General features: G+C 36.4%; 1 protein-coding gene across 4 annotated transcripts in view; it reads right to left on the reverse strand.

Annotated features, from left to right (window-relative positions):
• MAP4K3 (mitogen-activated protein kinase kinase kinase kinase 3) overlaps positions 1–25,202 on the reverse strand; it is a 186,869-nt gene that overhangs the window by 19,564 nt on the left and 142,103 nt on the right. For all 4 annotated transcript variants that reach the window (XM_030921605.1, XM_030921604.1, XM_010364146.2 and 1 more), the window contains 10 exons: positions 24,107–24,145; positions 23,647–23,700; positions 21,076–21,118; positions 19,218–19,377; positions 17,937–18,049; positions 13,275–13,316; positions 10,786–10,870; positions 8,919–8,998; positions 3,028–3,088; positions 2,829–2,946 (listed from right to left, as the gene is read on the reverse strand). In XM_030921605.1, coding sequence (XP_030777465.1) covers positions 2,829–2,946; positions 3,028–3,088; positions 8,919–8,998; positions 10,786–10,870; positions 13,275–13,316; positions 17,937–18,049; positions 19,218–19,377; positions 21,076–21,118; positions 23,647–23,700; positions 24,107–24,145 — 795 coding nt within the window. The remainder of the gene's footprint in view (positions 1–2,828; positions 2,947–3,027; positions 3,089–8,918; positions 8,999–10,785; positions 10,871–13,274; positions 13,317–17,936; positions 18,050–19,217; positions 19,378–21,075; positions 21,119–23,646; positions 23,701–24,106; positions 24,146–25,202) is intronic.

Consider the following 25,202-nt stretch of genomic DNA (forward strand, 5'->3'; position numbering starts at 1 on the left):
GGTAAGCTGTTAAAAACTGTTAACTATTTCTAAGTACTTGTCCTTGTGAATCAAAATGTTTTTTACACTGTGATAGCTAAACAATGATATAGAATTTATTCAGATGTTGAAGTACTGAACGACTACAACGGCAATCTAGAATATTCTGGTTACAATTTTCTGGTAAAAGCACCTCATTGTACCCTTGACTAACTTTATATTAGGAAAAGTTTTACATTATAATTTATAATTATAAAAATGTCCCTTTCATATACATTGGAGTTTAATGCAGCTTAAAATCAAACAAAACAAAAACTTCCCATACTCAACAAATCTGCTTTGAACCAAAGTGCTTTTTAGAATTAAAAAAAATCTGAACCAAGCTCCTGATAGATTTCAGCTGGCAAAAAGTTTAATGTTCCCGTCCACACTTGTGAACTTGTCTTCTGGCTCCCAAAGCTAACTTAGGGGTTAAAACACTGAACTGGTCAAAACCCAGGAGAATTAACTGCCAAGTTCTGAAAGACCATAGGATGACTACTATACAAACAGAAATCAACTATTAAGTATGGCTGTGAATTAAGGATTTCAAAAACTTTTCAAAATAGAGTTGTGGGCAGTACATGTAAAGGCAATACAACTTATTTTACCAGCACCCAAGTAACTGGAATTCTAAATTAACTAACAGTCCGAATGCATTTAACATAGGATATTTTAGGGTACACTACAAGGAATAGTTCAATTTATCATGCCCAATAATGATGACAACAGGTCTATTTTTTGAGAGCTTACTAGGTGCTGTGGTAGGTACTTTACATACACAATGTATCATTTTCAAAACAACTCTGCCAGATGAGTATACAGGTTCCATTTACAGCTGAATACATGTGGAGAGGTTGTATAATTTATCCAAGGTCCCATACCTAGTAAGTAAATGATCCAGGATTTAAATTCAACTGTACTTGAATTCCAAAGCTTATGCTTTACTAAAAATGGATTACAATATGGTGCAATGAGTACCTATCTTCAGAATGAGAACCATGAGGCTCTTTATCGTTAGATTAAGAACAAGATGCTCAGTAGAGGTTTAAGTTGTGCTCACTGTATGGCAGAAGAAATGGTATGAATACACATATATAAAATATTATCATGTTTAAAGGGTTTTTAGGTTTTCTGCCAATAAGTGAGAGAATTAAAAGATTTTACAGTAATTACTAGACAATGAAACTGAAGAAAGTGGGAAGGATGTATTTGTGGCTGTTACTACTAAAAAAACTAAAGATTGACTATAATAAAATCCCTGAAATAATAACTTGGAGGTGAAATATTCTTACAGCTGAACACATGGGGAAAGGTTGTATAATTTATCCAAGGTACCATATCTAGTAAGTAAATGATCCAGGATTTAAATTCAACTTTACTTGAATTTCAAAGCTTATACTTTACTAAAAATGAATTATAAAATGGTACAATGAGTACCTATATTCAGTGTAGGTAAAATCATACCATATGGAAACTCCTTAAAGGAAGAGATTATATCTTATTCATTTTTGTCTCATCTATACATGGAACATTTCATACACATTTGGTGTATTCAGTAAAATCTGGAAGAAATGAGCACAGCTAAAAGCAAATAAGCTAAAAAGGTCTCTAATAAAATATATCCAAATGTGAATGCATCTAAGTCTATGTGTCATATAGTCCTTGAGGGCACTTTATGTGTGTATTATAGTAAATATAATAAATCAAGTTCAACTCTGAGTAATCATGAAATGATCCCAATGAAATTCGTATACTCTATTTAAGAAAAGAGAACATCCTATATATTTTTATATAATTTTCATCAAAAAGGTTAATTTTTAAAAAAATCATGTACACATAGGAGCAAATCTTAGCCACACTGTAAACTCAGCAATTGAGAACAGCAGATTCTCAAGGTACTTGAAAATTAAGGTTTTATGTTAGTTGCTTTACAATAAATATTATAAAAAAGAATAGCCATATTATAAACTTTTCATAAAATACAATTCATACTAGAGTTAGAAAATCTTTCAGTCAATAAAGAGGTCCAATATTATATTAAACAATGAAAGAACAGAGCATAACAATAAATTACTGAAAGTAGAAAGGCGAAACCCCTCAACTTCAAACTAATGATTTTCTAATGCAAAACACTGAGACATGGTCTTGCTTTGTTACCCAGGCTGGAGTGTAGTGGCACGATCACAGCTCACTGCAGCCTCAACCTCTAGGCCTCCAGTGATCCTCCCACTTTAGCCTCCTGAGTAGCTGGAACCACAGGGTCGAGCCACCATGCCTAGCTAACTTTTTAAAAATTAATTTTTGTAGAGATGAGGTCTCGTTACGTTGCTCAGGCTGGTCTCGAACTCCTAGCCTCAAGCCATCTTCCTGCCTCAGCCTCTCAAAGTATTGGGATTACAGGCGTGAGCCATCATGCCAGGTTGCAAAAACATTTTTCAATAAATCATTTTGATTTTCTAGGTGTAGAAACTTTGAGAAAAATTTTATAAAGTTAACACATATGTCAAAAGCAAAGGCACTAAATGCAATGTAAAATTATGGCAAAGTGCAAGAAAAAACTAGTTTTAAACTTGCCAAAAAAGAATAACAAACTCAGAGAGAAAATGTCTGATATAATTTGAAAGTATAAAGTAGAAAAATTTTAGAACAAGAGTGTGATCAATAAGCACTTGTTAAATTATATTACTTATTATTTTTTCATCATGATTTGTATTAACCCAAACTGAGTGCTCTTTCACTTTCTGTAGCATAGGTATTTATGAGAATGAACTGTTAACATCATATTGCCTCTAAGGATGTACCCTTACCTTGGCAGTATTCTGTCAGGGAGTTTGTGTGCTGGAATAGCAACGGGTAACTTTTGCATTTGTCTTGCATAATCAAAAAGCCCTGGTAAATTATGGGAATAAAGCTGAGAAGCTTTACCTATAAAGAAAAACAGGTATGACGTAAAAGCTAGTAACAAATAGTAACAATTGTAAGGTATTTGAAAACTAAAATACTTACCAGATATTGATAGCAAGCAATTGTTCATTACATACAACCATGTACACCTTCGAGGGAACAGCTGATTAAAAAAAGACACAAAGTTTATAAAGAATAATACATAACAGCAATGTAAATCTGCACACAGTAATCATGTAAGCTGTCATATCTACAGGTCAGTTCTTTAAAAAGTAAGTTATTTTTAATATAAATTAACTTTATCAATGATTCAAAACAAGATGATATACATACATACATATTTATGTGAGAGAAAAAAATATATTAGGCTAAATTTTAGCCTAAACACGATATGATCAGCTCAAGTCTCTCTTATGATTAAGGGCTAGGCTATGTAACCCCAAACTATGCAGGGAATTAAGAACATTTTCAAACAACATCTATTCCTTTATTTTGGTTCTGGGGTTGAATAATTAAGATTATCCTGTCTACTCCTCCCAAAATATACTTATCTAGGCATAATATGTAATGCATGGCTTCTAGGGTGTATGACACAGAAAAAAAGGATCATGGTGTAGTGGAACACAGGATACAGAAACACTAGGTATGGAGGGGAAAAAAAAGGCTGAGGCAGAATATGATGAAAACTCAACAAATCATAAAGGATATATATATACACACACATATATAGATATATATACATATACAGATATATATATACACACACATATATATGAAATTCATTACTAAAATTTAGTACCATAAGAACTGAGAGGCATCTCTGGAAGCCTGAAAGTGGTCACAATTTAGAGCAAAGAAATGTGAATTTCATGGAACACAACCTATATATTTAAAAAAACACTCTCATTAAGACATTTTGCTATGCGTATCAGTGGTTTTTAAAGTGGTCCTTGGACCAGCAGCATCAGCAACACCTGGGCACATGGTAGAAATGCAAATTTTTGGACCTCACCCCAGACCTACTGAAGCAAGAAGTTCTGAAGGAGGACTCAGGAATCTATGGTTTAACTAGGCCTCCAAGTAATTCTGAGGCAAACTGAGGTTTGAGAGCCACTGATGTACACAATTAAGCATTCTGATTTAACAACCTTGGTTGCTGGGTTTGCTCTGGTAATTCCTACAACTAAGTTACTCCCAAAGTAACTGAGATGAGAGAAGGGAATAGAGAGGACGCAGGGGTGAATGATGAAACACATCAAGGCCTCTAAGGACATTACTTTATGGAAACACAGCCATAATAATGGGACTGAATAACTAAAAGAGAAAAGGTAATAATAAAAGGGAGGCGAAACAAAGTAACTTTTTTTTTTTTTTTTTTTTTTTTTTTTTGAGGCAGAGTCTCACTCTGTCGCCGGGGCTGGAGTGCAGTGGCCGGATCTCAGCTCACTGCAAGCTCCGCCTCCCGGGTTTACGCCATTCTCCTGCCTCAGCCTCCTGAGTAGCTGGGACTACAGGCGCCCGCCACTTCGCCCGGCTAGTTTTTTTGTATTTTTAGTAGAGACGGGGTTTCACAGTGTTAGCCAGGATGGTCTCGATCTCCTGACCTCGTGATCCGCCCGTCTCGGCCTCCCAAAGTGCTGGGATTACAGGCTTGAGCCACCGCGCCCGGCACAAAGTAACATTTTAATAAAAATTTTATTTCATTTACTGGGAAAATGTACTTACATAAAATAACCAATTTCTCCAAACAACTAAAATGTGGCATTGCCAATACAGTTTTTTTAATTTGTAAAATGTGCCTATACCTGTGCCTCAGATAGAGAAGATATCAACATCCATTTCCTACTTTCTGCTTTTCACAAAAAATTCACAACAAAATTGGAACTTCATTGGCTATACTGAAAAAATCAGGCAGAGAAGGGGCAATGACTTACCCCAGACCACATATCAGTATATGTTATCAAAGTAGCAAGAAACAGATTTTTATTTAATTCAGTGTTGAACTGGGTTTTTATATACATATCCACTAAAAAAGTATTTATCTGATACCACATCTATGGTTTACTATAAAATTATATACTTGTAAATATAAGTGGGTTTGCTTATTTAATATAAACATATATGAAGTAGCAAGACAAGACACACATTCCTTTCATATTTTCTACATAGGGACAATGAAAAGGTATTTATGTATGGTTTTATTTTAAAAAAGTACTGGATTTCATTATGAATTTTCATTTTTAACAACAACTTTTTCTAGATTTCTAGTAACAACAACTTTACTACATTTTCAATGCTTTCTTCCTTTAGTGAGTTAGGTTCTAGGTGAAATGATCGGTTTAATAAATAAGAATATAACAGTTAAGAAGGGTAGCTTCTATATTCTGCCTAGACTCATGTATCTGTTTTACCATTGACTCTGTGTGATCTTGGGTAATTTACTGAATCTCTGTCTCAGTGTTCTTATCTGTAAAACAGAATATCTATATCTCATAGAGCTGTATGGTAATTAAACACGATACTCCTTGTAAAACACTTAGAAGAGTGTCTAACACACACTGAGTACTGAATAAATGTTAGCTATGAATAATGAAGCCAGATAAAAATTTTTAAATCAGGACCCTGATTTGTGTCATCTCCTCACTTTTCAGAATCTTCTCCTATCTAGTAGGCTCATGCCACCCTGTTTCCTCTAAAGTCTAGAGAAAATCAAACTAATCATCAATTTCATAATAAGATGAAAAACTCAGGCTCCACATATACTAATTCTTTAGTCTTATAGGCTCCCTCTAGGAGGGAAAAAGGTTTCCTTTGAAGGGCAATGTTTCAAAAAAAAAATTACTCTAGTAATCTAATTTCAAATGCTAAAGCAACTAAGAAGGGAAGTTATTGCAGACTGGGGCTAGGTGTGGTTGATGGGTGCCTTCTCTTAAGAGTCCTAGCCGGGCCTGGTGGCTCACACCTGTAATCCCAGCACCAGGTGGGGGAGGCAGAAGGACTGCTTGAGCCCAGGAGTTTGAGATCAGCCTGGGCAACAAAGTGAAATCCCAGTCTCGACAAAATACCAAAAAATTAGCTAGGCATTGTGGCATGTGCCTGTAGACTTAGCTACTGAGGACGCTGAGGTGGGAAGGTCACTTGAGCCCAGGAGGTCAAGGCTGCAGTGAGCTGTGTTCATGCCACTGCCCTCCAGCCGTGGTGACAGTATGAAACCCTGTCTCAAAAACAAAAACAATGGAAGAGTTCTTCAAATTAGGTTGATAAATGCTTACTCCACCTATGCATAAAGCTGGCCTTATTCCCTACAATTAATATTGTTACCAATATTATTTCTGGATATCTCATTATACCCAATAAAAATAGGACCATCTTTGAATTATTTATTTACTAATTATTATAATTACAAGATCCTTTTCCTCCCTTTCCCTGTTCATAGGTACTTTTCAGTCATTTCACTGTATACCATTTCCAGATTAAAAGATTTACAGTATATCATACAGTTTAGGATCTTGTTAGAAAATTTGATTAAAAAAAGAAGATGAAAATGTTTAGTCATGAATAAATCATTACTTACAGATTTTTTCTTTCCATTTTATTTGTAATCAATTTATTTTTATTTTTATTTTGTTTCGAGATGGAGTCTCACTCTGTTGCCCAGGCTGGAGTGCAGTGGTGCGATCTTGGCTCATTGCAACCTCTGCCTCCTGGGTTTAAGCAATTCTCCTGTCTCAGGCTCCTGAGCACCTGGGACTACAGGTGCACACGACCATGCTCGGCTAATTTTTGTATTTTTAGTAGGGACGGGGTTTCACCTTATTTGTTAGGCTGGTGTTGAACTCCTGACCCATCTCGGCCTCCCAAAGTGCTGGGATTACAAGTGTGAGCCACCGCGCCCGGCCTTGTAATCAATTTATATTGATAAAAGAATTAGTCACACAACCTGAAGGCACCCCAAACTCAGTATGACCAAGTTGAAAGCATTACCATTCTCTTCAAATCAATACATCCTTCAGTATACTATACTCCATCTTTCTGTTACTGTCAAGCACCCAGTCACTCAAGTGGAAAACCTGAAGTTAACCTAGACCTCTCTTCACCCTCCATGTTGAATTGGTCACTCAATTTGGTCAATTCTAGATCTTTGATCTTTCTCCAGGTCCAACATTTCTCTACAGGAACTATACAACTGGGAGAGAGAATATGGTGAAGTAGTTAAGGGCATGGCATTTGGAGCTAGCTTGCCTAGGTTCATATCCCAGTCCAGCCACCGAATAGCTGTGGGGTCTTTGGCAAGTTACTAATCCTTTCTGTGCTTCAGTTTTCTCATCTGTGAAACGAGAATATCAATGGTATCTACCTCTGAGAGATTTCATGAAGACTATATAATGTATGTCAAGCATTCAAAAACACTGCATGGACACACAGTAAGCTTTATGTAAATATTAGCTATTAATATCATCATCATTATTATCAGTTTGCAGGTTGTCTTATGTTCCTGACTCCTGGGTACTAAATGACAAAAGCTCCCCCCACTCATTGTGACACTCAAAAACATCCCCATATCGGGGGAGAGGAGGAGAGAAATGGGGAATGACCACTAATGATTATGGAGGTTCTTTTGGAGATGACAAAAATGTCCTAAAACTGATGGTGGTAATGGCTGCACATGCTGTGAACATACTAAAAGCCACTGGATTGTACCCTTTAAATGGGTGAACTATATGCTATATGAACTATATCTCAATAAAACTATCTTTTCCCCTCTATTCTCTCTACCTCTGCCCTGAATTAACACTCTTTCACCATTTGACCATGGTTTTTAGTCTCATCTCTCACCATACTGCAAACAGATATTTCTAAAACACAGGTCTGTTCCATCAGCATGGTACACCAAGCTTAGGTATTTGGCTTCTGCCTGCCTACTCAGCTCCATCTATTGTTACTGTTCTGTACCCCAGTCAAATTGTCCAGTCATTGTTCCCATACTTGCCATGCTATTTCACATCTCTATGCCATCATGCTTATCCTGTCTGTGTGGCAAACTTCTATTCATCAGAATTTAAGGTCCATCTCAAATGCCCCTCCTTCTCATCTCCCCACAGGAGGTGCTGATGACATCCACCTCTATGGCCAATATCTTATACTCATTCCTATGACATCTAATCCTGAGTGTTGTAGTTACTAGTTTATACATCTGTTTTCCCTATTAGATCATGAGCTTTTCAAGGGTATGGACTAGTCCTGTGAATCTGTCTTCAGTATCTGGTAATTAGAACATGCTACATGAAGTTTTTTTTTTTGAGATGGAGTTTCACTTTTGTTGTCCAGGTTGGAGTGCAATGGCGTGATCTCAGCTCACTGTAACCTCCTCCTCCTGGGTTCAAGCAATTCTCCTGTCTCAGCCTTCAAAGCAGCTAGGATTACAGGCACACGCCACTATGCCCAGCTAATTTTCGTATTTTTAGTAGAGATGGGGTTTCACCATGTTGGCCATGCTGGTCTCGAACTCCTGATCTCAGGTGATCTGCCTGCCTTGGCTTCCCAAAGTACTGGGATCACAGGCACTTGCCACAGCGCCCGGCCTCATGAGGATTTTAAGAATAAAAGAGGCTGGGGTGGGGTGGCTCATATGTGTAATCCCAGCACTTGAGGCCAGGAGTTCGAGACCAGCATGAGCAACATGGTGAAATCCTGTCTCTACTAAAAACACAAAAATTAGCCAGGCATGGTGGCTCATGTCTGTAATCCCAGCTACTTGGGAGGCTGAGGCATGAGAATTGCTTGAACCTGGTTGCAGTGAGCCGAGATCACACCGCTGCACTCCAGCTTGGGAAACAGAGTGAGACTCAGTCTCAAAACACAAAACAAAACAAAACAAAACAAAAAAGAATAAAAGAGGCAGCAAGTCATGAAACTGAATCTTATTTCTGGTCTAATGTGTACTTATGGTAACTTAAAAATTAAAAAAAAAAAGAATATACAAAATAACATACCTGTTCCATTGATGTTTCATGAAGTTCATTAAGATTGAGGGTATAAATCCCTTCTTCGGCACCAAATATCAAGTACTGATCTGAAACAAAAGTAATTCATTGACTGATTTTGGTAAATAAAAGATTTTTTAATAGGATTTCTATAATATAAACTTCCGTAAGTATGTATTAACATATAAAACAAGAATTACCATGATTTATAAGCAGTGAATACAAAGAAGAGGTTAGACACTTTAGACCCATAAACTGAATTATATGTAAATATTAGCCTCAAAGCAGTGAAGAGAATTTTTATGTAAGGGAGATTCTGAAGAGTGGCATAGTACATTCTTCACTCATCAGAGAGTGCTAAGAACTGGCAAAGAATCTGCAGCTCCTTTTCCTAAAACCCCCTAAAGAGAGGATCATGTGCAACTGACATACAGAATATAAATCGAGAGTGGCTGATACAGATTCTAATTATTTCTACAGAATTTTTTTTCAGAGCTGTACTATAAGCACTCTTGTTTAGAAAACCTCAGAATCTGACCACAGTCCATTAAAAAGTTAACTAAAACTTGGATACCTGCTAGGGTACTCAGTATCTTCTAAAAGATATGAGAAGCATGGCCATGGTCCTTTCTGTTTTTCTTTCCAGAGCAGGAGCAGGAGTGGAAATTTATTAAAAAGGCTTTAGAACAGGAAAGAAAGGAAAGAACACTTCGAAGAGATCCAAGCAGGCAACTTGAAGAACAAGTGCCTGATCTGTTTTTAAGACAATACAGAGTAACAGGTCAAGAACTTTTCTAGACTAACTAGACTAAACTGAAGTATGCTGAGAACAGTATAGAATGCTAAGAGCATTCCTAAAGTGCCCAGCATTTAAGATGAGTACTGGGAGATTAATGGCGTAAGATTTGTGGTCAGACAGTACTGGATTTAAACTGACCCTTTCTAATTGGCTACAAACAATGAACCTCTCTGAGTGCCAGTTTCCTTGCCTATGACATAAAAGTACTCAGACTATTTAATGAGTATATGTGTATGTATACAAAAATGTTCATGTATAAATGTTCTATGTGTATCTTACATAAACAGACAGCTATTAAGATCCAGATATACAGTGAGAGGACACAGACAGTTCTTAGTGGTGCCTAAGTACAACTTTTCTGATTATGGTCCCTTTTAAGGTCAGAGATCCTCTCAAGTGGTCACTAAACCCTGGGTCCTTGGTAGCTAAATTCCTTCCATAATGGCTGTTTTGAAAAAAATGAAGCTATTGGCCAGTGGTTCATGTCTATAATCTCAGCACTTTGGGAGGCTGAGGTGACAATTGCTTGAGCCCAGGAGTTCGAAACCAGCTTGGGGAACACAGAGAGACCCCATCTCTACATAAAATTAAAAAACAAAAACAAAAACAGCCAGGAATGGTGGCATGTGCCTGTAGTCCTACCTACTCGGGTGGCTGAGGCAGGAGGACTGCATAAGGCCAGAAGTTTGAGGCTATAGTAAGCCATGATCATGCTACTGTACTCTAGCCTGGTTGGCAGAGTAAGACTCTTTCCCTAAAAATAAAAAATAAAAGAAGATACCAGACTACTGTGCAGCAGCAGCAGAAACATTTCTGGAGGAAACTAGGGTGGCACAGAATACATGGCTTCACTATATTGAGATGGTAACTATACAATGAAATGTTAATGTTATGTGTCACCTCAAACACTGATAACAGCACAAAGAAACATATTAACCTTAAAATTAAAAAAAAAAATTATAACAAAACTTTTTTTCCCCAGAAAGATACTCAGAAAATAAACAAAATCACAAATGCTTTCATGGCCCCAGTTTAAAAAAATTAGGAAGATAACAGATAAAAAACACACAATACTACCTCTTGTATCTGGGTTTATCCATGATGATGCACAGTGAATTTTCAAGGGACACCCATTAAAAACTTTTGAAAAACATGCACCCATCTAGGGAAACAAAGAATAACCAATATGAAACAGTGACAAGTAACAGTCTTTAATATATAAAATGTAATTATTATCTATTTTAATGTGAGAGTCTATAGATAGTATACTGAAATTATGATCATCTTCAAATTTACAGAAGTAAGTGTAAGAAATCACCATAGTCATTTGCCTAACAGTGGTACCACAAGTTTCCAGGTGCCACAATAATTTTACTTGGAAAAAAGAGAAAAGAAAGGTCATATGTAGGAAATCATAATCTCTACAAAGGAAGACAGTTTTTTTGTTTGGTTTTATGAGCCTAAAAATGGTATTAAATATTGAATTTCACATTACAAACTGAAACAGGTATGGCTGATCTGAAATTCATGTAGGTACTTCAACCTCCAAACATATAGACTTTATATTTTAATTTTTTCAATCAAGCAATCTGATTATTTTCCCTGGAAAGATTCATTAAAAAGCTTAACTCTTTGATGTTACTATTACTTTATCAAGTCCATTTACAAACTTTTCAGATAATAAATAAATCATAATGAAATATATCACTCATCTGAACTTTATATCGTCAAAGAGCAAAATATTAACTCTGAAATTATCCTTCTGGTTAAATTCTCAAGGCACAAGAATCTTGACTCAGGTAATCACTTTTACTACTGACAACTTGAGAGAAAAACAGTACGAAAATATTTTTGGTCAGAGAAAATTTCAGTATTTGTCATGTTGGCCTATATTAAAAGAACAGCATTTGTGCATCATTTTATAGATGGACTGTCTTCCTCACAAACACAGAGGTAACATACTGAAAGAAAACATCACTAGTTGACAATAATGGATTAAAAATATTAACATAATTAAAACATGGACCTTAAAATTTCCCTTTTCATGACAGAAATATACCAACCAATATATTTTTAAAGATTTTGGTACCAAAAAAGAACAATTTAGCTTGGCAATACCATCAGGTAGTAGTAGACCAAAAGAAACATGTTTATATGATGTAGGGCAGAAACTGTATCATTTAACTAATCCTAATAACAACCTTTTAAGACAGCTATGGAAATTTGTATGTTTAGGTACTGCTAACTCCTAGAAATTTACATGACAAAATGAAGAACAAAACAATCAAGCCAGTTCCCAATCTTAAGCTAATTTGTATAGTTGGAATCTACCTGGCATTCATAGATACCTTGCAGTCTGTCAAACTGCAAGCCTGAGGTAAGTGTTTTATCTTGCAGTCAAGTGGGAAGTTTTGCCCTATTGTATATATTTCTCTGCTATAATATATATGCTATATAATATAAAGTATACTGTATAAATTAGTATTAAAATTATTTTAAAATATTTATAATTTAAGTATGATACACATTACGAATATAAAGTATATATATTTTGTAACATAGTTTTTTTTTTTTTTTTTTTTTTTGAGACGGAGTCTCGCTCTGCCGCCCAGGCTGGAGTGCTGTGGCCGGATCTCAGCTCACTGCAAGCTCTGCCTCCCGGGTTCACGCCATTCTCCTGCCTCAGCCTCCTGAGTAGCTGGGACTACAGGCGCCCGCCACCTCGCCCGGCTAATTTTTTTGTATTTTTTTAGTAGAGACGGGGTTTCACCGTGTTAGCCAGGATGGTCTCGATCTCCTGACCTCGTGATCCGCCCGTCTCGGCCTCCCAAAGTGCTGGGATTACAGGCTTGAGCCACCGCGCCCGGCCTGTAACATAGTTTATAAAGTATACTCTGTACTAATTAAAAAGTAGAATTTAAAGGTAAAAAAGGGTGGGGCGTGGTGGCTCACACTTGTAATCCCAGCACTTTGGGAGGCTGAGGTGGGCACATCACCTGAGGTCAGGAGTTCGAGACCAGCTTAGCCAACATAGTAAAACTCGTCTCTATAAAAACACACAAAAAATTAGCTGGGCGTGGTGGCAGACACCTATAGTCCCAGCTACTCAGGAGGGTGAGGCAGGAGAATGGCGTGAACCCGGAAGGCAGAGCTTGCAGTGAGCCAAGATTGCGCCATTGCACTCCAGCCTGGGCAACAGAGTGAGACTCCGTCTCAAAAATAAATAAATAAATAAATAAATAAAAGGCCAGGCGTGGTGGTTTATGCCTATAATCACAGCACTTTGGGAAGTGATCTGCCAAGGTGGGCAGATCACTTGACGCCAGGAATTCGAGACCAGCCTGGCCAACATGGTGAAACTCTGTCTCTACTAAAAATATAAAAATTAGCCAGGTATGGTGACACATTCCTGTAATTAAATTAGCAATCTTAAATTAGCAATCTTTTAGATTTTTGTTCAATAGTAATGAAGGTTCTTTCAAACAGACGAAAAAAAAACCTAAGCAAAGATAACACATACAAGTGACTTAGCTTGAAACTCAGCCTACTCCATATTTAGTACTTACATGCACTTTAGGTGTTGGAGGAAGACCATTACTAATCGGCTTCTAGAAAAAGAACACATGTACAATTACACTTTTTTTTGCTGCTGTTTCGTATAACAATACTGTATTTCAAACACATTTATTCAAATAAAATACATGAATACATTCTTTGTAAAACAAAACATTACAGTTAAGGCTGAAGTTCCCCACAGTTCTTTCACAACGCACTATTTCTAGTACTTGCCCCAGAAAAACTAGTTTGGTGTAAAACCTTCCAAATCTTTCTCTAGTGAATTAGATATACTTATGTAATCATATGGCTTTCCAGACTTTTTTGGTATATATGTAAATACATGTTCCCACAGAAAATCATTTTTTGTGTGTGTGCTTTAAAACACTAATAGTTATACACTGTCTGCATGTTCTTTTTTTTTTTTTTTTTTTTTGAGACGGAGTCTCGCTCTGTCGCCCAGGCTGGAGTGCAGTGGCCGGATCTCAGCTCACTGCAAGCTCCGCCTCCCGGGTTTACGCCATTCTCCTGCCTCAGCCTCCCGAGTAGCTGGGACTACAAGCGCCCGCCACCTCGCCCGGCTAGTTTTTTATATTTTTTAGTAGAGACGGGGTTTCACCGTGTTAGCCAGGATGGTCTCGATCTCCTGACCTTGTGATCCGCCCATCTCGGCCTCCCAAAGTGCTGGGATTACAGGCTTGAGCCACCGCGCCCGGCCTGTCTGCATGTTCTTTGCCTTAAAATTGGACAGTAATCCGTATCGGTCATATAGACTTAGTTCACTTGTTTTAACTGCAGCACAGCATAAATATACTTTATTTAACTATTCCTTAAACATTATTCGGTATTTAGATTACTGTCAATATTTTACTAGAACACGAATGCTGAAATAAACATTCCTGCATATGTTTACACATATTCTTACACAGCGTATGAGTGGATGTTTTTATGGGTACACTGTGAGAAGTATACCACAGTATGGGTATACTGAGAAACTACTGGTACACAGGGTCTCTACCTTTTACATTTTAGTGCATATTGACTGTCAAACTGCTTTTCAGAGTGTACATATCACATCACACCCACCAGCAATGTATGAGAGCTCCTGGTTCTTTCTAGTCTTACAGCAATATCACCAAGCTGATTAGTAAAAAATCTTCTCTCCTGTGTTCCTCATTAATTTGCATGCCTCTGATTGCTAGGGAGATTAAGAATCTTTTTAAAAACAGTGTTTATTTGCTATCTGTATTTCCTCTTTTGTGAATTCTTTTCCCATTTTTTTTTAACTGAGTTATCTTTCTTCATATATATTTGCTGGAGCTTTTAAAAATATATTCTAGGTTTGAGTATTTCATCTGTTATATATATATAACAAATAGTTTCTCCTCGTGTATAGATAATCATCATCATGTTCACAATGTGTTTTGCCAATTGAAGTTCTCAATTTTGATGAATTCAAATATTTTAATCATTGGTTAGAGTATACAGGCAATTACAAGGAGAAGAAATGTAACACATTTGCTCACCCACACTATCCTGAAGAATGCCAGATATTTCTCCAAGCGGCCAAATTCTTGAGTATATGAACTGTCCCCTGAGAGGGAACCCCCTGGGTATACTTTAAACACGAACTTTGTGACAGTCTACATTTCTTTCAAGGTTTATCTCAATAACATCATCTTAAGGAATGACGTTTTAATTTTTCCCTAGAGCTGCCATACGTCAGAATCACTTAAACAATTAGATGAAAACTAATAAAAAAGCTACTGTTAATTTCATATATATAACATAAGAATACAACATTTCTGAAATTAAGATGACATACTTACTTTGTAGATATATTTTTGAGGGTGCACACATCTTATTATTGCCATAATTTCAGATACCTTTTTATTCCATCTTGCAAATAATTTATATATATATTTTCTTATACTGTTATTAAATTATCTATTAGCAAAACATCATTTTTTGTTGTTGTTGTTGTTTGTTTTTGAGACAGAGTCTTGCTCTGTCACCCACGATGGAGTGCAGGGGCATGATCTCGGGTCACTGCAACCTCTGCCTCCCAGGTTCAAGTGATTCTCGTGCCTCAGCCTCCTGAGTAGTTGAGATTACCGGTGCCTGCCATCATGCCCGGCTATTTTTGTGTTTTTAGTAGAGACGGGGTTTTACCATGTTAGCCAGGTTGGTTTTGAACTCCTGGCCTCAAGTGATCCACCTGTCTCGGCCTCCCAAAGTGTACGGATTACAGGTGTGAGCCACCGTGCCTGGCCTAGCGAAACATCATTTTAAATTAGGGAGCTCTGAGTGTTATAACTCTCAGATTTAACCTAAGCACTAATAGAATTGGTTGTAAATATTATTTAAAATAAGGCTGGGCGCGGTAGCTCACACCTGTAATTCCAGCACTTTGGGAGGCTGATGTGGGTGGATCATGAGGTCAGGGATTCGAGACCAGTCTGACCAACATGGTGAAACCCCATCTCTACTAAAAATACAAAAATTAGCCTGGCATGGTGGTGCGCACCTGTAATCCCAGCTACTCAGGAGGCTGAGGCAGGAGAATCACTTGAACCCGGGAGGTGGAGGAGGTTGCAGTGAGCCAAAATTGCGCCACTGCACTCCAGCCTGGGTGACAGAGTGAGACCCTATCTCTAGAAAAATCTAAATAATAAAAAATAATAAATTTATTTATTTATTTATTTAATTTATTTTGAGATGGAGTCTCACTCTGTCACCCAGGCTGGAGTGCAGTGGCAGGCAAGCATAGTCCACTGTAACCTCGACGTCCTGGGCTCAAGTGATTCTCCTGTCTCAGCCTCCTGAGCAGGATTATGGGTGTATGCCACCATGTCTGGCTAAATTTGTATTTTATTTTTTGTAGAGACAGGGTTTTGCTATGTTGCCCAGGCTGGTCTTGAACTTCTGGTCTCAAGTGATCCCCCTGCCTTTTCCACTGAAAGCACTGGGATTACAGATGTGAGGGCTGTAAATAATTTTAAGAATTACAGCATAAACTGTAAGCATGCTTCAATATATCACTGATACTGTTGATCCTATGATACAGCCATGGACATATTTATTTCAGAATTACTGAAACAGTTGCTTATCTTAATGAAGTAAAGTAACAGAAAAAGTGAACTAAAAATGTATACACAAAAATGTTTACTTAGTACCATAGGAAAGGTTAAAAAAAAAGTTTATATCTCTCAAAGGCTATTTATTTTATACTGTGTTACAGTCACTCAGCTGCATTTTTGTACTATTATGTTAGCAGGTCTGTTAAAATTTAAATTTTTGAAAGCAAAAAGGCACTGCTCAGTTGGATAGAACTTCATAAAACCCATTTCTGAAGAACAGTTTACACTCTTATTAAAAATAACCTAAATTTCACAAATTACAACGAATAACACAAAATACTTCACATGAATTTTAAGAATAATATGTCATATTGTATAGTGAAATATTTTTAAAAAGTTAAATAGATATAGCACAAAAACCTCTAGTGATGTGCTTACTGCAGAAACCATAGCACATATGTGTACAAACATACTGAATATACTACAAATTTCTATAAAAATAACAAATATTAGTGTATACAAAAACTTCCAAAAAATTCCATTCATCTCATTGACATCTGCTGAGGTACTGGGGATTTTAAGGATTTTCTACTATTTTAAATTCTATGATGATAGTTGAATGTCTTCCAGTGATTATAAGTCAATTCTTTACAAATGTTTAAAATTTTTCATCTCTTCATGATCCCTGATGAATAACATTTATGTTTTAACAGTTATGATGTTTTAGCTAACATTTGTGATAGGAGTAGCTGCTAAGGCTAATTTCACCTTTCCTGAAGTGGTAAGAGCAGCAATGTCTCTACTTACGTAGTCTCTAACAGTGGTCCCCAACCTTTTGGCACCAAGGACTGGTTTCGTGGAAGGCAATTTTTCCACAGATGGGGGTTGAAGGGTAGGGTATGTTTTGGGGATGAAACTGTTAATCAGGTAATCAGGCATTAGTTACATTCGTAAAAGCAGTGTGCAACCTAGATCCCTCACATGTACACTTCACAATAGGGTTTGCGCTATGAGAATCTAATGCTGCAGCTGACCTGACAGAAGGTGGAGCTCAGGTGGTAATGCTCACTTGCCCACTGCTCACCTCCTGCTGTGTAGCCCAGTTCCTAACAGGCCACTGACCATTACTGGTCTGCGGCCCAGGGGTTGGGGACCCCTGATCTATAGTTAGAAATTTGTCCTGGGGTAGAAGCTACAGCTTTCTTTATCTATGTCCTTCTTTCCATAACTTCATGAGACTGTAAGAGAAACTATTAAGAATCAATTACCCTCAATGAGAATAACAATAGTTATTTTGTGAACAATCCCAAGAATACTAAGCGTTTACCTGTATAAAGATGTTTTATAATATACTACATAACAAATTGGTCTAAATAATGGAAACAATAAAAAGCCATCATTCAAGTTTACCACAGCTAAGTTACTTTTTTTCAAGATTTAAATAATCTATTCACCATTATAATATATTAAAATATCAATACAATAATTGCGAAATATACTAGTGCTATAGTTTCACTAATTGTAAGCACAGAACTAACTTAACAGTTAAAAAGGAAACAAATACAAGTAGAACTTATGAATATCAATACCTACTGGTACATCTTTCTTTTCTTTTCTTGAAAGGTTTGTGCCTCTATGTTCATTTTGTTGTTGACATAATGAGCCATCTCGTTCACCATTTAACTGGAAGGAGCTCATTCCATTTCCTTCAATAAGATATATTCATTGAAAATGATTAATCTTCACGAAAATTTTTATTCAGCAAGTTATCAAGTAGGAAAGGAAAAATATTAACTTTGGGATAGTGTCATTCATTTGGGATCACCTAATCAGATTATTTACTACGAAAGTAAGACGTCATATATATGTTATTCTATTTATACCTCTATTTCTGGCATATTAGGCAAATTTAAATTCAGGTTGCATATAAGTGCATGTATTTGTCAGCTTTAAAAAACCAAATACTGATTTCATAACTACTTTTAGAAAAGGGGTGATTTACATTATGTCATCCAAGAAACTTTAGTTGCTCTTTTTTTTTTTTTTTTTTTTTTTGAGAAGGAGTTTCTCTCTTATCACCCAGGCTCGAGTGCAATGGCGTGATCTTGGCTCAGTGCAAACTTTGCCTCCCAGGTTCAAGCAAGTGATCCTCCTGCCTTAGTCACCCAAGTAGCTGGGATTACAGGCATGCGCTACCATACCCAGCTAATTCTGTATTTTTGTTTTTAGTAGAGATGGGGTTTCACCATGTTGGTCAGGCTGGTCTCAAACTCTTGACCTCAGGTGATCCACTTGCCTCGGCCTCCCAAAGTGCTGGGATTACAGGTGTGAGCCACCGTGCCCGGGCTAGTTGCTCTTTTTTAAAATTGCTTCTTCTGGATAAACACAGAGGAGTCTTTACAGTGTTAAAATAGCTCCTTCTAGTATTAATTTGGAGGCAAATACCTAGCAAATAATACCAATTACTTTTTTAGAAATGATTAAATGAAATAAGGAGTTAGACAAGGTACTCTCTTGTAAAACAGAAGTAACCTAGACACAAAACACATTTTCCCTGTTTGTTCACAGTTTAATTTGCATTGTTTCCACACTGCAGCTAAATGAATAGTGAACCAGTCTCTAGAAGAGAGAACGCTAAATATGAAATGAGAGATGAGGACAAAGTATCGCAGACTGTGTCATAGGGAATTCTGTCACAAAAACACTTTAAGCCAGTAGGCAAAAAGCAGAAAACATCTCCATAGCCATTGCTTTCCTTCACTCCTCCACCAAAAGAATTTCAAATAATCTCTTAAAAGAAAGTTTTCCTCCATTTTTTCCCCCCACATAGTATGAAAACCTGGTAACGTATTTGCTGTCACCCTCCACCATTACCTAAGGCAACAGGTTTTTGAGGGGGTAATCTGGGAGGTGGTGGTCTAGGTGGAACTTGGGATGGCTTTGCTGGGCTCCCTGACATGGGACATCTCTTGATAGTTCCTTGATTTTCATCCTCAGTAGAATGCATTTCCTGTGGTATGAAGATAGACTTAGGCTGAAATAATATAGAAAAAGAGACCAATGTTGAAACATCAAATTATTTTCCTGAAGTAAATACTATTATATGTCAGAAGCTTTCAAACTATTTCTACTACACATTAGAGGTTTACCAGATGAGTTTAAAGGTTACTCAACCATCCAATTCAGATTATCTTATTGTTGTAAACATACTCTAAAAATGTACACTAAAATGTGTACATCTCAGGTTTTGCTGCTGTGCAAATAATAGGGCCTCTAAGTCGACCTTTTTATTAATTCCTCATAAGTCTCCCCACTTAGACTAGCCAAATAAAAATATTTCAGTCTCTCTTATCTCCTTCAATTTAAATGAATCTCTTTTTATTTTAAATATTCAAGCTAGTCAAAGTTCAGTGCCTTATCAACTGTCTAATCTAAGCTGTCTCTTAGGTGACTCGATGTCTTTATGGTAATGCTTAATCTTTCAGACCAGGTGCACAAGAGGATACCAATTAAAATGTTATGTTGGAGAATATCAACACAGCAATATGGGATACCTGAGATACTTTTTGTACAAACAATGGAAAAACCTACAGTTGGCTGACGTTTGGAGAATTTATAATGTATCTTTTATTATTGTTCAGTACTTATTTCTTTGAAATTCAGATCTCTTTACTTCTGCTATGATAAAACTAAACAAGCAAGTACAGCATTATTTACCTGTATGAATCAGGATTTTCTCAATTGTATAAAATGTAAATAAATGAAAATAGTAATAAACTGAATGACAAGACTGGTGAGACTCTAACTCGCATTTGTAACACTCTGATTTTAAACTTTAAAGCAGCTCATATTATAATTAAAATTCGCTATGCATATGAACTTATAAAATAAAATATATATTACCTCATTTTACCTTTTAAAAAACAACCCATCAGTTGAAATCACTATTTTAGAATGGTTTTGTTTGGAAAAATAATTTTGTTGTTAAAAAGTATTTAAAAATTATTGTACTATTTTGTATTTTTAATTTAAAATTATCTTTTGAAAATTAAGTATCTATGATGATAAATTACTATCCTTTATTTATTCTTAGATGTCAGGAACAGATTGCAGATTTTGAGAAAAACAATCTTATAAGAAATGTGAGTTTTCTAACCCAAGTCAAGTAACGCTAATCCATTAATACAATTATTTTCAGTGTAAATTCCTAGGACTTGTTACTTAGAATGAACATTAAATAAGGCCAGGCAGTGGCTCATGCCTGTAATCCCAGCACTTTGGGAGGCCAAGGCAGGCAGATCACCTGAGGTCAGGAGTTTGAGCCGAGCCTGGCCAACATGGCAAAACCCAGTCTCTACTAAAAAATACAAAACTTTAGCTGGACGTGGTGGTGCGTGCCTGTAATCCCAGCTACTGGGGAGGCTGAGGCAGGAGAATTGCTTGAACCCGAGAGGAGGAGGCTGCAGTGAACCAAGATCATGCCACTGTACTCCAGCCTGGGTGACAGAGCGAGACTCTGTCTCAAAAAAAAAAACCAAAAGAATGAACACTAAATATAAGTTGGGCATTATAAAAAGAGACAAATACAATAAAAAATCATTTGCTTATATCAACTTCACGATTTTTCTTTGTGGATCACAAATGAAAAGTTAGAAAAACTCTCAATGAAGTATTAAATTGGCAGAACAATAACACATACACATATATCAAATTGAAAAATAAATCTGTCTACCTTTGGTGGCAAAGGAGGTGGAACTTTTGCTTTCAGAGTTGAACTAAAAACAGAAAAGTTTAGAATCAGAACTATTCATTTTACAAATGAATCAATCCTAAAATATAATAATTTTTTCTTACAAATGAATCAATGCTAAAATATAATAATTTTTTCAAAGACACAGAAAAAAACTGCACAGACATATCATTTTCAAAGATTGCAAGTTTTTTCTAAAGTATTTTGTGAAATGTTGCTAGAGGTATTATTCAGAAGTAACTGGGAACTGGAGGACATTATGTTAAGTGAAATAAGCCAAAATAGAAAGTTAAACACTGCATATTCTTACTCATGTGGAAGCTAAAAAAAAAAAAAAAGTTGATCTCATAGAAGTAAAAAGCAGAACAGAGGATACTAGGAACTGGGAAGGGCAAGGAAAAGGGGAGGAAAGGGAGAGATTTGTTAAAGTATATAAAATTACAGTTATGTAAGAGGAATAATAAGTACTACTCTCTTATACCACTGTAGGATGACTATGGTTAATAATAATGGGCCGGGAGTGGTGGCTCATGCCTGTAATCCCAGCACTTTGGGAGGCCAATGCAGGCAGATCATGAGGTCAGGAAATCAAGACCATCCTGGCTAACACGGTGAAACACCGTTTCTACTAAAAATGGAAAAAAACTAGCCGGGCTTGGTGGCGGGTGCCTGTAGTCCCAGCAAGAGAATGGCGTGAACCTGGGAGGCAGAGCTTGCATGCAGTGAGCCAAGATCGCACCACTGCACTCCAGCCTGGGCAACAGGGCAAGACTCTCTCTCAAAAACCAAACCAAACCAAACCAATAATGTATTATTTAGTTTCAAATAGCTAGAAGGAGGATACTGAATGTTCCCAACACAAAGAAATGATAAAAGTTTGAGATGACGGATACGCTAATTACCCTGATGAGATCACTACATTATATGTATCAAAACGTTAGTATATACCCCATAAATTTGTATTATAATTATTTCAGTTAAAATAATTAAATTTAATTTAAAAAGAAGTAATTGGGTAATACACTTTTTTGGTTCCAAGTACTATACTGTAATTAAACCTGGAAAAGATAATTATAATTCCAGTTTATATCAACTGAAAGGTAAATAATTAAGAACATAAGCCACATCTGGCTTATGAAACAAATGATACGGTATAAAATATATCACATTGTAAACTTCATTTTTGCTACTGTTAGATATGAAACATCTTCAATGAAGTTCATCAAAAACCATATATATGCTTTATGAAAATATAGGCAGACTGTGATCGAAGTTAGGATTCATTATAACTCAGGATCAGTTTTAGAAATAGCAAGAGGCTGGTCACAGTGGCTCATGCCTGTAATCCCAGCACTCTAGGAAGCTGAGGCGAGCAGATCACTTGAGCTCAGGAATTCCTGCCCAGCCTGGGTAACATGGTGGAAACATCTCTACAAAAAAATAAAATAAAAAATTAGGAAGTGTGGAGGTGCAGTCCCAGCTACTCAGGTGGCTGAGGTGGGAGGACTGCTTGAGCCAGGTCAAGGCTGCAATGAGCCAAGATCACACCACTGCACTCCAGGTGGGTCATAGAGCAAGCAAGGCCCTGTCTCAAAAAAAAAGAAAGAAAAATTGTACTATGATGAAGCACAAATTTCTCAGATGAGGATTTCAAGGCCTAGAAAGGTTATGTAACTTTACTCAAGATCATACAGTAGTGAAGTGAAAAGGAAAACCTATGCCCTCAACTGCTAGTCAAGTGCTCTTATCATTTTACCATGAAACGGCATCTTTATTTAAAAAAAAACAAAACAAAAAAGTAAACATCAATGCATACATAATAGTAAAAATATTCCTCCTTTAAAACTATGTATTTATATCCAAAGTATTTGTTCATTTGAAATATAGCAGACAAAATTTAATCAGATTTATAAAAAGCTTCTTTGTAGTTGCAGTGAAGTTACAGCAGCGATACAATTACTAAGAAATCTACAATAAAAAATTATTGTCCTTGTTAGTTTTTTTCCGAAGTTCTTTGGAAAAAATGGACTGAAATGTGTCGCTATAAAATTCACATACTGAAGTCCTAACCCACAATGTGACTATATTTAGAGATGGATTTTTAGGAAGTAATTAAGCTTAAATGAGGTTGTAACAGTGGGGTCCTAATCCTATGGGACTGGTGATCTTACAAAAAGAGGGTGAGAGACCACTCTTACCCCTGATTCCACCATGTGCATACACTGAGGAAAGGCCATGTGAAGACAGGGCCAGAAGACGGCTGTCTGCGAGCCTAGAAGGGAGCCCTCACCAAGTTGGTTGGTACCTTGATCTTGAACTTCCCACCTCCAGAACTGTGAGGAATAAATTTCTGTTGTCTTAAGTCTATGGTATTTTGTTATGTCAGCCCAAGCTAATATAACTAGAATAGAAAAAAGGAAAGAAACTGAGGTACAACCCATGATACTGTGTTACTAATTACATTAAAATTTCCATCAATATTAAGCGGCCAGATGGATGAAATCAGGTCAAATGACATCTTTTCTTTTTACCAAAAACAGAGACAGAACTTACTGTTTAGATTCATCATCATCTCCTTCATCATCTTCTAAATGTGCCACGTGTCCTCTAAATAAAAAGAATAATATCATTGTTATTAAACGGATTTTACCAAAACAGCGTAAGAAGAAATTTTAGAAAATGCAGGAAAAGCTACCATAAGATAAAATTTTATTTCTACATCTTTATAGGATAGGATAGATGCAGAATTAAAACAAGGAACTGGGAGCAGTGAATTGTGATGTCAGTTACTTGGGAGGCTGAGGTGGAAAGATCGCTTGAGCCCAGGAGTTCAAGGCTGCAGTGAGCTGTGATCACACCACTGCAATCCAGCCTGGGAAACAGAGCAAGCCCCTATCTCTATGAAAGAAAAAAAAAGACAACTCAAACAAATAGGCTACATAACAGAGAAAGGGGCAAACTGCCTTTACTTGTCTGTGATGTAAAGTACTTTAAGATTAAAAATTAAAATTACCGCTGATGCAACTCTTCTTCAACAGACTTGAGAAGACTCCTTAAAAGAAAAAACAAAAACAAAAAATAATGTGAATAAGTTATCAAAGGAATATCGAATGTGTTTGTATCACTTTAAACTTACCCACACATTTTTTGAATGATTACTTTTTACCATTTACTGAAAATTTGCTAGTGATCACCTCTGCAACCATAAAACATCAAGTTATATTGAATGAGATACCTCTATTTTCCTGTTGCTAACGTCTTTATATATGTATTTTACATGAACAAAATAAATCCTAATATTTATTGAAAAATACCAATTCAAACAGAAGACAACTCACCATGGAATGTCACAACAGTACTGACAAAACAGTAATTGCAGGGTCATAGTCAGGAGTTTCCAGGATTCAAATTTTACCTGGAATGTTATACCTGACACTTGAAATTATATATACTTTTCTTTTTCTTAAAATAAGGAAGGTGACACACTTTAAAATAACATCATGCTCTCAGGCAATCCTACAAAATGAAACTCACCATGTTGGATCTCTCTGCGGAAGCATGCATGCATGTGATGTGAATACATGAATGTAGTAGCACTTTGCTTTCACGGAAGACACTCACTTACCTGAAGGATTTGTTCTCCAGTGGTGCACGGGCAAACACATTTACACTTTTGGGAGACTAACCCTGTATCAGACCAGGTCGAGGATTTTACCATTAGGAGCAGTATACAAAACTTTAATTTTCAGGAATGTAAGAGAGAACTTATGGCATTCCTGAAGTTCCCTTACTTCTTTTCACTGCAAGTTCATGCAGCACACCTCCTAAATTACACTCTTCAAGCATAAAGACTCAATAGACTTCTCAGAGCTAATAGGGAAGATAAATATAGTTACTAATATACTACTGGGATAAAAGTGAGTTAGCAAAAATTTTACTCTCCCTAAAAGTTGTAAGGTAGCACCTTTTAATAATTTTCCCTCCTAATACATATCAGGAAAAACTGCCTTTAAAATTACAAAACATAAAACTAGAGAAACTGAAAGGTATGGTTATCTACTGTAAGCAATTAAGAGAATAGATTTTAGGCATCAATATTTTAGCCCAGA

Source organism: Rhinopithecus roxellana, chromosome 17, assembly GCF_007565055.1.
Source record: "Rhinopithecus roxellana isolate Shanxi Qingling chromosome 17, ASM756505v1, whole genome shotgun sequence".
Classification (NCBI taxonomy): domain Eukaryota; kingdom Metazoa; phylum Chordata; class Mammalia; order Primates; family Cercopithecidae; genus Rhinopithecus; species Rhinopithecus roxellana.